Below are 12,716 nucleotides of genomic sequence, written 5' to 3'. Positions count from 1 at the left end.
TTGACGACGGCGTGGATGGGCTGGCCCCTCCAATCAGCTGTCACTGGACGCCCTCTTACGATAATCTCGCGTGTTCTGATCACGATGCCTTGTTTTCATCATTTTCCATCCAGTGACTAGACGTTTCAGTCGGTGATAATGAAGCAAGGTGGCGCATGTTAAAAAACGGTCTGCGGACTTTCCTCGCGGGCTTGCGGATCGACCCGTTTGAAGACATCATCTCTCTGCTGATGCTCGACGCAGATGTTGCAGCTCGCAGCGGATCTGTCGGAGGATCGCGGTGCCGCGCCGCCCGGCGGATTTTAACATTTCCACCCAGCCATCCTGCCTCTTCTTCCTCTAATTAAACGGCGTCACATGCTACCGAGAAGCACTTTAACGCATCACATATGTCCTTCGATATATGCCGCAGCATACGGGATCCGGACCAACACTGGAGGCCAGCATGCACGGATGGGAGAACGTTTTTATAACGCTTTCAAATCATATTTCCTAAATTCTGGTTAACTTTAGATTTAAGGTAAGCAGAGGTAGCCTACTTGAATTGGTATCCTATCATTAACTACAAATACTATAATCTTCCTTTGAGTTTTTCTAGTCATCTTTACCTGCTTTATCTTGAATATGAGTTTAAAACACGATTCTTTTTGCTGCTGACTTATGCACTGACTGTTAAAAAAAAAGTTAGCTTTACCAGCTGGAGTTAAAGCTTCACAGTCTAACTGGAACTTATAAAAGCCCCCCCTGTTTCTGATTCCCTGCTGCTGTGTCTGCAGACTCGACCATGGGGGATGAGAACCGCCTCTCTCAGCAGGTTCAAAGTGTGGAGAGGAGTGTCTTGTTTCTCAGACAGGAGCATCTCACTTTACTCCATGGCCTCCACCTGGAGATCCTCTCTCTACAGAAACGATGCACAGGTGAGGGGTGCACTGCTGTTGGATGCTATACTATGCAAGAAAAAGAAAGACAATACCTTAGAGAAACAAAGAAAAAAAATTACAACAGTTTAATATTTATTCTTCTGCACAGTAAATTTTTAACAGTTAATCAAATAAAAATATTTGGTGATATAATGACTTTTGATAATGATTTTGATTTAGCACTGATGCTGTTATATTTAAGTGAAGGATCCCCTGGGCTAATAATCCTCTTTTAGTATTGCCTTGGTTGTCTTTTTCGCTGATGCCGCTTTTTGTTAATCAGCAAGAATCCCTCTTATTGACCTTTTACCCTCAAAGAGAGGATTTACTAAGACTTTGAATAAGCAGTGCTGTGGAAAACATGAAACAAGGCGGTCTCTGGATTTCTTTTCCATCTGCTTCCAACAGGATATTGTTCTGCTTCTATCCAATGCCAGCTATAAGTAACCTGAAAGGTTAAATAATTTCACTCTGTTAAATGACAGTATGAAGAGTAATTGTAACTTTCACTTAAATAACACAAAATCCCCTCAGACCCCATGTGTGCGCAGTCCTCATTGTTCATTTTGTGTGCACACACACATCCATCAGTTAAAGCCAGACAATGGCTACATGGTGAAGTCATGCTCCATTTCCTGTAGATTACATCATTTCCTGTTTGGGACCTAATGAATATGCCTTCCATTTAATCAAGAATGCATGTCTTTATGATTCCACACATTTAGCACTCTTGTGAGGATGTTTTATTTTATTTCACTGATCCTTTGAAGGCTTTACTCTCTATTGCCAAGCCATAATGATGACTGTAACATTAACTCGTTAGTACATGGATCCATAATTAAAGTTTTAACCTTGAAAGAAAAAGTGCACCGATTGTTTGACTTGATGTGGGTGTTTTAAGATGTTCTTGTGAGAATAAGAAAATTGCACATAGTTTATTGTCAGACACAAAAGATATATGCAAGCATATGCTTAATAGTTTGCCAATAAATCCCATCTTTAGCAATCCAAGGTAAAAAGGATTGTGGCATGGGGGAAGGGTTTTGTGTGTTTATGTGTGGGAAGGAGATACATGGCTCAGAGCCAGTGTGACCAGTTGTGGTAAAAAACAAACCCCTCACCCCTTCATCGTTCTGTAGTCCTGCTGCACATCACATCTGGTCAGTGCAGCTGTTTGTGCTGGTTAGAGTTTTTTTTAAAGTTTCCTTGCATGTTGAGCTACAGTTTTCTGTCTGCTGCTGGGGAAACAAGGACCTATGTGGCCAAAACTTCAAACATTCAAGTATTTGCTTTTTGAAAATAAGCTCATCAGTAGAGAAGTTTGCAGAGAACTGTGATGCATTTTATTAGTTGTAGCAAATATACTTCTTCAGAACTTGTGTACACAAATAAATCAACTTCCTGCAGCATTGGGTGTCATGAGTTTGCTCCTAAAAGTGTGTTTTTAACCTGTAACACAGGCTTTCATTGCTACATTCCTCTGAGGTTTTTGTGGCGTTGCATACGCAGGAACATAATTACACCACATTCTTTAAAATCACAAATCTACTCTTTTTGCTGAGCATCTTTAAAGTTGCTTATGCTGTTGTGCCAGAGTGGAAAATCTGTTTAAAGGCACATGTCTTTTTTTAATGCAGAGTAAGATCAAATGGTTTATATGCACATGTACAAAGAGAAGGAGAAATTTGCAGTGTTATTTATTTATTTCTAACCATATGCATGTAGCCACTTAGCTAACCTGATGTTTTTCAATATCCATCATGAACATTTCACCAGCATATAACTTATCTAAATTGCCAGGATTCTCTATAAACATAAAAGCTTAAAAGGAAGAAGCAGATACTCTATAAACATAAAAGCTTAAAAGGAAGAAGCAGATAGACTGATTTGGTTTGCAGGTGTGATAGGTGTTTGCTGCCAGCTGACCAGTTTGGTCCCTGGAAGGGTACTGCAAGGTTGAGCTGATGATGTTGCTGTGCATATTACCGCTGACTTTTTACTGCTGACCTCTTCTTTTATTCTGAGCTCCTGGAGCTTGCTCATCAGCATAAAGGCTCTTGTGCTGCGGTCTATTTGAGCTGCAACTAAATCACTTTATGAAATTGTTGGGGGTTTTTTCTCCCCTCTGATAATGTGTTTATTGTGTGTGTGTGTTTGCCCTTCATGATATCTTTGCAGTGTTCAAAGCGGAATCAATGAAACAGAAAACCTTGAATGCAGAGTAAGGCTGCAGGAGATAAGACTGACCTAGAAAGTGCTACACACACTGGATGTTGCAACATGCTGAGTGCTTCATTTTCAATGTTGGTCTGTTAAGGAAATGTTTCTTACAATCAGCTTTGTGTAGTTTTTTACAAAGCCACATGACTGTTGCACTCAAGGTTTTTAAATTATTCTGTTAAGTTTGCCATTCTTCAGCAGGGTCCCTCTATGCTTCCATCTTTCAAATTTTCTTTCCTTCTTCCTTTATTTATTTATTAAAATTTTTGTATCCCTGTCCTCTCTCCAACCCCTCTTTTTTCTGTCCATTGTATGTGTTTGCGTCTCATGCTGAATGCAGAACGAACACACAGGGTGTGACAGGGAGAGCAACAGGAGAGGGAAGGTTAGAAATACCTTGCAGATGCAATAATATTAAGTGATCTTTATAATTAGCAAATACTGAATTAAAACATAATATTACATTCATTGTTCATAATTTGTTCCACATCTGCAATAATAGGCTGTTTTCACAGTTTGTTGCTAAAAATCTTCACGTTTCTTGCAAAACTTAACTGTATTAGAGTTTTTGTAAACATCCACTAAGATCAATAATTGCATTTGTGGAAAATTAGATCAATCTGAACACCCACAATCACCGTTGTGCTGAAGTATGCAACGAATCAGCTGAATGTAGAGATTTCCCTGCTGCAGCCAGGCCACTCTGTCTACCCCCACACCCACATCAGACAATCCATGCTGCAATATAGGCCACTAATGACAGAGCAACACAAACCAGTCTAATACATTATCAACTCAAAAATCCAAAGCTTTATTGCATTGCCCTCGTATCAGATAAAACCCAACTTAAAAAAAAAAAAAAAAAAAAAAACATTTACAGTTAAACCTTTGCTCAAACCTTATTATGTCAATGCTAATAATCAATGCTAAATAACATCTTAACACTGGTATAGCCCACTGAACTAAAAACAAAATAATACAATGATTTAAAAAAATTGTTTTATCAGACAGAATTCATAGAGATAAGCTTATGTGTGACCACTGGCTTTAATCTACTGAAATGGAGTCAAAGGGTCTTCCACTAACCCACTACATAGACAATACATATTAACAGAAACTGTTCTTCTTCTTCACTGATTTCAATCTCATGCTCATTTTGTTTTGTTCCACACAATATCTTGATATATAAATGACCAATTATTGAAGAGTTTGCATCCATTCATGACTAAAAATGGGATTTGAAATTAGATTCATGTTTTTTTTTTTTGGTTTCACAATTGTTTCATAGTGAAACTATGACAGGTTATATGCAGAGAAGCAATTTCCCACTTGGGATTAATAAAGTATGCATTGTCATTATCATTTACCCTTTGTCCACTTCCAGTCCAACATTTGTTTTGACTCAGGTTGTCATATCTACATAAGAATAAAGGGATGGTTTTATAATCAACGTATTACTGAAATGTACATTTGCACTGATTTTAACTATACCAGCATGGGAAATGCAAATCATCTTAAGAGACACTGTCTTATGTAACAGTAGGTGTCTTTAGATCTTTGTAGAGAAACCTGCATATAATCACTTTCTTAAAAGGAAAAAAATCTATATTGACTCCAAGTTGACTTCAAATCTAATTTGCACATCACCCATATAGGATTCAGTTTGAAGCTGCAGCTTTTTAAATGCTCGAAATAGTGCACAAAAAAGAGTGCAAAAGATTGTGCTGTTTCATCAGCTCTTTTTAAACATTGTATAGCCACAGTTTTTATTCCTGTACATAATGAGTTCAGTGATGAAATGTTAATACTGTATGTCTATAAAAGGAACAGTAAAGGAAGTTGTTTTTTTCTGTAATCTGCAGCAGGCCAAGTCTCTGGTACACAATCTTTGATGTAAAGTCAGATTTTGTTTTATGAATTATGCAGGAGCCCGCTGGAAAATGTGCTGGAGACTGCATCAAGCATCTGACATATTAACCAGCGAGAGCAAACAGAAAATCTTATTCCATCTTCAGTAACATCATATCCATTTAGCAGTAAATGGTATCTTTAACTGTATAATTCATTTCTCTTTTCTCTGATTTTTGTCTTTCTTTTGTGTGTGTTAGAGCTGACAAGCGAGCTGAAGGTAAAGCCTCCAGGCAGGAGCCAAATAGGTATGTTAAAAACCCTCAGCATGCATAGTCACTCCTTTTATGTGCATATTTTTCCCTTCTTTACTCTCCTCTATAAATCTCTCCATCCTTGCTCTGTTATATTTATTTCTCTTAGGTTTTCTACAGATCTTTTGCTTAGGGAGCAGAACTGTGTTTACATCAATCTGTGCTAGTATATCATCATCCCCCAGTTGACTACTACTCTGTACCCGCTTCCTGTAGTTTGTCTTGTTTGAAAGAATTTGCTGCATCGTTATGTGGGCAGAAAAGTCTCGGTGTGGAAATGTCAAGACAGCTGGAAAGAAAGCATTCTGCAGCATGTCCAGCTCATTGCTAATGTCCAGTTGTGGCTGCACAGACGAAGAGATAGGCACCATTTTGTCGCAGCATTTTTGATGCAGACTGAAGAAAGAGCAGTAAAAAAGATGGGTCAGTGATGAGAGAAAGAGGGGGGAGAGAGTTGTGCTTGGCTGCATTTCTCAGCCATTAGATTCCATCTCCATTTCCAGGTCAGGTTATCCCCAGATCAATCAATACAGCACGGCCCTCTGTTCCTCCACTCCACCCTCACAAATTGATCCATGCTCATTTTCTTCTCCTGCTTTCATTTCTCTTTGAGGTCCCAGCGGAAGTGTCTGTTTACAGACTTTGCTGAGATGTAGCGCCTGGATAAAAGAGGGAGAGAGGTAACGCGAGTTTGACAGGAAAGCGTTTAAGAGAAAGAAAAAAGAAGGGGGGTTAGATAATGGTCAGCTGCAGATGTGGTGAAGTGTTTGGGAAAAATATGAAGTCTATAGTTAGCATATGATGTCAACTTGGGTGTGGTGATAGGCAACAGAAAACCAGATACTTATCAGACCTCAGATGATCCATCCTTGAAAACGGAGAGAGAAAAGAAGAGAATTTAAAGGTGAAAGAGAATTCTCCAAACTCTTTGTGAATTCCAGGAGTTAAAAAACAATCATTTGTTAGTATTTATTTCCTCAAAGACTGATTTTCTATAAGCAGAAGGGTCAGTGTTGGCCTGTGTGAATGTAATCTTCTTGTCTGGAAGACTCCGGCTCAGTCAGCCTGGACTCTACTTCACTGACTCAGGGCTTTTCATCCAAGCCTCCCCCTTCTCTGGTAAGTAAAACAGTGCAAAGGTTGTCAACAGAGGCAAGAAGCAACCAAAAAAAAAAAAAATTAAGTCTGTCTTATGTAATCAAACCTGACCTTGGTAGGGATTTAGCATGAAGAAAAGGCCTCAAGCATTAATCGATTAGGATTTAGTGTCACTCTTCATTACAAGGAGACAAATTAATAAGTCTGATTAATCAGTTTGATTTTTCCCCCTACATTTTAATTAATTTATTTTTATTTTTATTAATAAACATGACTGATGCTAGACCATAGTAATCAAAATATGTGGACAAACTTCTGGACTGCACTATGTTGTTGCTGTGGAAACAGAAAAAGTACTAAGTACTAAAAGTCTGTTTCAGTCATCAGTGTTAATGTTAATGAGCAACCTTGGCCAGAAAGATTAGTGGTTGCTCTTCACGCAAATTGAAGTTGTGTGTGCTTTTATTAAATGACCAGGTGCACTTGGCTTTTTGCATTTAACTTTACTCATTAAACATATCTTTAGCCTATATGTGATATGAATAGCAGATACTTTATTACTGAAATGTGAGTAGGCATGCATTTCATAGACTTTGTTCATGTTAAATTTTGTACTTTGTTGCATCTACATGTATTTTCTCTATTTAATTTACCTCTTTGATTAAAAATATATACATTTTTACGGGTTGTGCATATCATGCCAATAGCGTGTGACACTGCAATAGCCAAACAACATCTGCATCATATATCAGCTGTCGGCTGTGTGATTACTGAAGATTGACAGGACCAGCAGAAAAACCCAGATCAGTCAGTCACTCTGCAGTTGATGACATGGTAGGAGCTATTTAAATGAGGGAATGCAATGTTCTGCAAAGGTAAAGGATAGACAAGGTGATAATAATTATATGGTTGTCATGGTGACCTGAATACACTGATATGGACAGAACAATGACAAGACAAAACGGCACACGTATAAAAGGTAATGTGACAATTTCCTGCAGAAATGAAATGAGCTGAATTTATTAAGTTGACAGAAATATAAAAAAAGAATTTAATATCCAACTTTGGCTTGTGAATTAATATAATCTCCTTTGCATATGTATTTTTATGCCTCTGAGACATTAGTGTGCATAATTTTACTTGTCCATGCATCAAATAATACAAATACATATGTGTCACCTTGCAGAACACCCTGTCGGTAGGATGAATGTTATACTTTGTGTTATTTCCAACAAATTTCTTCAAAGCTGCAATATTGTTTTTGACCTTAACGATCAGACATCATTTTCCAAGTACTTACAGTTGGTTTTGATAACTGCTTACACAGCATCCCAACCAAAATGCAATCTATATAGTTTCTGTGTTTTGCTTCAACAGTCATGTGTACTGAGGATTAAAGGTGGTGAAGGCAAACAAAAGCTTAGCTTTGCTTGTTTTGGTGAGATAAATACAGCACATCTTTGTGTAGATGCTGTGAAGATGACTTTATTTGTATGTTCTAATGTTTTGTGCTATGCATAGTTCAGGTTATTGTCATGAATTGTTAAACCTTGTGCATGTAGATAGAAGATTCAGAATTTCATATGCACAGTTCTAACAGGTGAGAAATTTAATCAGCAAAAACTGAAATACTCTTTTTCTAAAATAACATTTGGATTGTTGGTCTGTTTCTGTTAGAGCTGCAGGAGGAAGAGGAGATCCTGGAAGCCCGCTGTTGGGAGTTGGAAAACCGTCTGACGGAGCAGGAGTACACTTTAGGAGAGCTTCGTAAGGAGCTAAGTCACAAAGGGGCTTTGGTGGGAGCTCTCCGAGCCAATCTCAAGGAAAAAGAACGACATTTTCTTGAAGAGCTTAAACGCCGCAGCCACTGCTCAACTCTCCTTAACACAGAGCTGCAGAAGCAAACAGAGGCTGCAGCGTACCTTTCCTTCCAGCTACATGCAGCCAAACAGAAATTGCACCACCAGCGGATGCAGCAGAGGCAGGGGCTCCTTACTAGAGCCAGCAGTCAGTATAGTGCCGAGCAGAACTCTGTGTCTCTGCTATCAGGGGCCTCCCCCTCCTCTCCTGTGGTCAAACCCAAGCGCAAGAGCGTTAGGGCATCTTCAAGAGCGGAGCGTGCCCGAGAGTGTGTGCCCATAGAGAAAGTGATGGGCCCCGCAGAGCCCACAGCCATGCCAGACCCGGCACTGTTCCTCCACCCTCGCAGGCACAGAGCCCGCTCCAGGCACACAGTGGGACAAAGACCGCCTCCACTGGGCCTGGAGAGAGAAGACGGGGAGGAAGGAGGTGGTGAGGGGCCGGTGGAGCCCCATGATGAGGCAGCCCGGCTGGTGTCTGCAGGAGCAGCACCCCCTGCTGCTCAGACGAAGGCAGATTAGTGATGACTTAACCACCTCTAACTGTTGTTCTGCACCTTGATTGAACTGATACTGAGACCAGATTTAATTATGTTACATTTAATGTCAATACTTTTTTAATATGTACTTTGATATAACCGTAAATAACGTTGAAAGTGTCAGTAAGTGTCACTTTAAGTCTTAGAATGAAATTAATTGCTTTGCTGTTAAATACAAAACTGTGGAGCCTTAATTTATAGTAGCCCCTTTTTGATTTAAGATGACTGTGAGTTTGGCCGTGGTAGCAGAAAGTGGACTGCAGCCCAGATGGGCAACCAAACCAACTGTGACCTCTCAATGTTGACCATGAATCACCTCTGACTTTGTCACAGCTGAAAATAACTGAGGTGGGGGCCACCATCATATTGATTAGAAGAAGCCATGTTTACCTCACTATGAATAGAATAGAAACAGTAGCTTGGAATTCTTTGTTTCTTTTCCTTAACAGTCGATCTCATACATGAACTTTGGTTTAGATCCATTTAGGTATCTCAGTGAGCCATAAAGCACAACAATAAAATGTTCAAGACACTTTCCAACAGAAGTTGTTGTGATGCATCTCCTCTGTTGCATTATAGCAAAAAGCAACAAGCATACTATGGACATTTTTTTAATAATTTAATAACTTTTAAAGTCACTATTTACACACTAGTCAACAAAATAGAACTAAATTTTCAAAAGACGTGATTGCTATGTAAGGGGTAAATAAAGACACAATAATAATCACTTTTATTTGATTTCCAGTTTTCTCATTTCTTTGGCTTGATAAAGGCTTCCCTGCCCCTTTTTAAACATTTGTAAATGGAGCTGAAAACAATAAATACAGTTCATTCTGTGTGATAAATAGGGAAAAATGTACAGAAATTATTTTCATGCTAAAAAAAAAAGAATCAAATAATTGTGGAAAATATTTATTACCTTGTGGCTTTAGCAGACACTCTCAAATTGCATCGGTCTACTTGCAATATACTGATAATGTAATATTCTTTAAGGTCTTTAATTTCATTTTTTCATACATAGGACACAAAATACATACAGATATCACTTTCCTTATTAAGAAGCAGCACCCCAATTCTTTATGTTTAGAATTATGATGTGATTTAATTGTTTCTTTATAGGAAAAACTGAATATGCACCACAGTGCCTGTGTTAGAGCATCGGTTGGAAAGCAGTGGTGTTGCTCGCATGCAAATAAAAACCCAAAATTTACTTGTATCCTTTTTAAATGACACGCTGAGGCTCTTCGTTTATAAAGTTGGGTCACATTAAGGTGATAATCAGTTTTGACTCATTAGATGATGTTTTACTCAGGTGAACACGTGCAGATGATAAATTTTACATTTGATAATGTGATGAGGTTTCTTTTCACCTCAGGAAAACAAAAAGCAACTGTAGGTTTTTGTCGAGGTCTGAAGAATTAAAGGAATAGTCTGTTTGCTAACGTTTCTTCACCGTGATACGAACTCTCAACAGATAATTGCTGTGTCTTAATGCACGGAAAGACAGCAGGGAGGGAGTATGTGTGTGTTCTTACTGAACACATGCAGGTGGTGGCCCCTAGTGTTAATACAAGAGAGTAAAAGACAGAGCTGATATCCCATCATAATTACTGCCTTATAACAGAAGACCTGTGGGTATACACAGAAAGAAGCAGGATTGTTATTGTTTGGGATTTTAAGGTTTATGGAAGGTAACTTCAGTGATTTAACTTTAGTGACAGTAACTATGACAAGACTGACTTCAACTGTGATTAGTTGATGTGAAGTTTTTCTTGCCCTCTAAGCTACTAGAAGGTTTGCATTATGTTTTACAAGTGTGTCATTAATACAGCAATATCTATAGATTATGAGTAACAGGTCATCAGTTGGTCTATAAACACTCCAGATGTTAAAATAAATTTCATAACCGATTAACTTTGTAATTTATCATATTTGAACTCAGTGGGTTTTGCTTTCTCTTTTTCTGAACTGTCTGAGTTATTGTTTGATTTTGAGCTTATGTCACTAAATCTTAATGTGACTAATTGTTATGCTACAGTTTCATTGGTTGCAACAGTATGCCTCATTTAAAGCAGGGATATTATTATACCACATGAAACTGTCTGGATTAAGAAGAGCTAAACAGGTTTCCCTTTTTTTGGGGCAGAAATTCAAAAACATAAAGGGTTTTCAGTCACCTCTACATTGGTGACCCATTAGTATGACTGGTTGTACTATTTTTGTTTGAGTTTTACAAGACAGTGGATGATTAAAGTATGAAGCTGTCATGTTGAAACAGGGAAACTGAGCTACAGACTGTTAAGACTCCATAACTATATCACTCAGCCTGCCATCCAAATGAGGCAGCAGGTTGATTTTAAACTCTTAAATTCACATTGATCTCATCTCCATGCTTTGGTATTACCTATCATCATGGACAAGTGATGAAAATACTGTCCGGTTGTTAGTCTGTGTTGAGGGAAGACACTAAAGTGCAAAAGAGGACTAGTACTGACATTAACATGGAGACTAGCTGTGTGACGCCTTATTGAAAGAGTGTGTTCTTCAGAATATATACCACCACATTTCACATCACACGAACATAATTATTTACTCTTCTGAGCTCTGATGGCATTCTCACAAGTCATGACATATGTTAACAAAATCATTATCTCTCTTTTTTAAATCTAAGTTTAATTGTTGTAGTTGGCCCTATTTGAAATCAAGTATGTTAATTTTCCATCTAAAAGAAACATTTCCTTGGACTCTATATGGCCTCATCAAGAATCTTGTTTGACATGTTACGTGGTTTATAGCAATAAAGTTGTGTGGTCCCCAACATGACCCTCAGAGACATGTCATTCTTGGTTATTGTATGATTTTGGTCAATGGACAATTCCAAGATATGGACTGCATACCGCATATACTGTGTTGGCTTCCTACAGTGATCTGCTGTACACAAAACTGAAATAAAATTGAATATTGTGGCGTCTGATGACTACTTTGTTTGAAGAGAAGCTTATCTTAAGGAACAAGAGAGAGGATGCAGATAATCGCTTTGACTCATGCATACAATCATGGAAATAATGTATAGTACAATATAGTACAAATACAACTTTCTGTTAATTTTAAATTGTTCACTCAACTAACTCAGTGTGCTTTTGTCTGCAGACAATAAGCCTAAAATAAACCAGGTATACTACAGGGTTATAGGTTGCTGTGTTTGGAAGTATACAGAGGCATCAGCATTGATCTTAAAATATCCACAACACATGACATACAGTATAACAGGATATCATTGTTTATTCAATGAAAACAAAGCCAAAATACAGAAGAAGTGTGTGGAAAAACAGTACACCACATGATTCAGTAGCTTATAGAACCACCTTTATCAGAAATAACTTTCAACTGATTTCTGTATGAGATTATCAGTTTCACATTATTGTTGTGGAGGAATTTTGGCCCATCTTCCCTACAGTATTGCTTCAGTTCTTTGTTTATTGGCATTTGTTTAGAAACAGCTACTTTACAGTCCCACTGCAGCATTTTAGTCAGGTTGAGATCTGGACTTTGACTGGCTCATTGAAGCTCTTTGACCCCTCCCCCTCTTGTTTTAGCTGTTGTGTTGTAGATTAGCTACTGTGGATCACTGTCCTGTTGCAGGAACTAATTTCAGTCACACTCTGTCTGCCAGACAGATTGCTTCATGTTTGACTTTAAAATGTTTTGGTATACAGAGAAGTTCATGTTTGACTCAGTGACTGAAAGGTGCCCAGGTCATGTGGTTGCAAAATTAGCCCAGATCATCATCCCTCCACCACCATGCTCGACAGTTACCATTTGATTTTCTCCAAACATGGCGCTAAGATTTTGTGATTTGTTCAGATACAACTTTGAAATGGTGTTTTTAGAAGGAAGATGGTTTGTCCCAGTATTTCT

At 38.3% G+C, this 12,716-nt stretch overlaps 1 protein-coding gene across 1 annotated transcript; it reads left to right on the top strand.

Moving 5' to 3' along the window:
- Positions 1 to 69: 69 nt before the first annotated feature.
- On the top strand, positions 70 to 9,494 carry si:dkey-54n8.4 (coiled-coil domain-containing protein 92). The gene is made up of 4 exons (XM_041995817.1): positions 70 to 520; positions 777 to 917; positions 5,249 to 5,296; positions 8,078 to 9,494. Exons 2-4 carry the CDS (start codon positions 785 to 787, stop codon positions 8,779 to 8,781), a joined length of 885 nt encoding a protein of 294 aa, XP_041851751.1. The 5' UTR covers positions 70 to 520; positions 777 to 784; the 3' UTR covers positions 8,782 to 9,494.
- The last annotated feature ends 3,222 nt before the right edge of the window (positions 9,495 to 12,716 follow it).

The sequence above is a fragment of the Melanotaenia boesemani genome, chromosome 9 (genome assembly GCF_017639745.1).
Source record: "Melanotaenia boesemani isolate fMelBoe1 chromosome 9, fMelBoe1.pri, whole genome shotgun sequence".
NCBI classification, from domain to species: domain Eukaryota; kingdom Metazoa; phylum Chordata; class Actinopteri; order Atheriniformes; family Melanotaeniidae; genus Melanotaenia; species Melanotaenia boesemani.
Note: the sequence above shows the minus strand (reverse complement) of the source record. Positions and strands in the feature narration are given on the sequence as shown.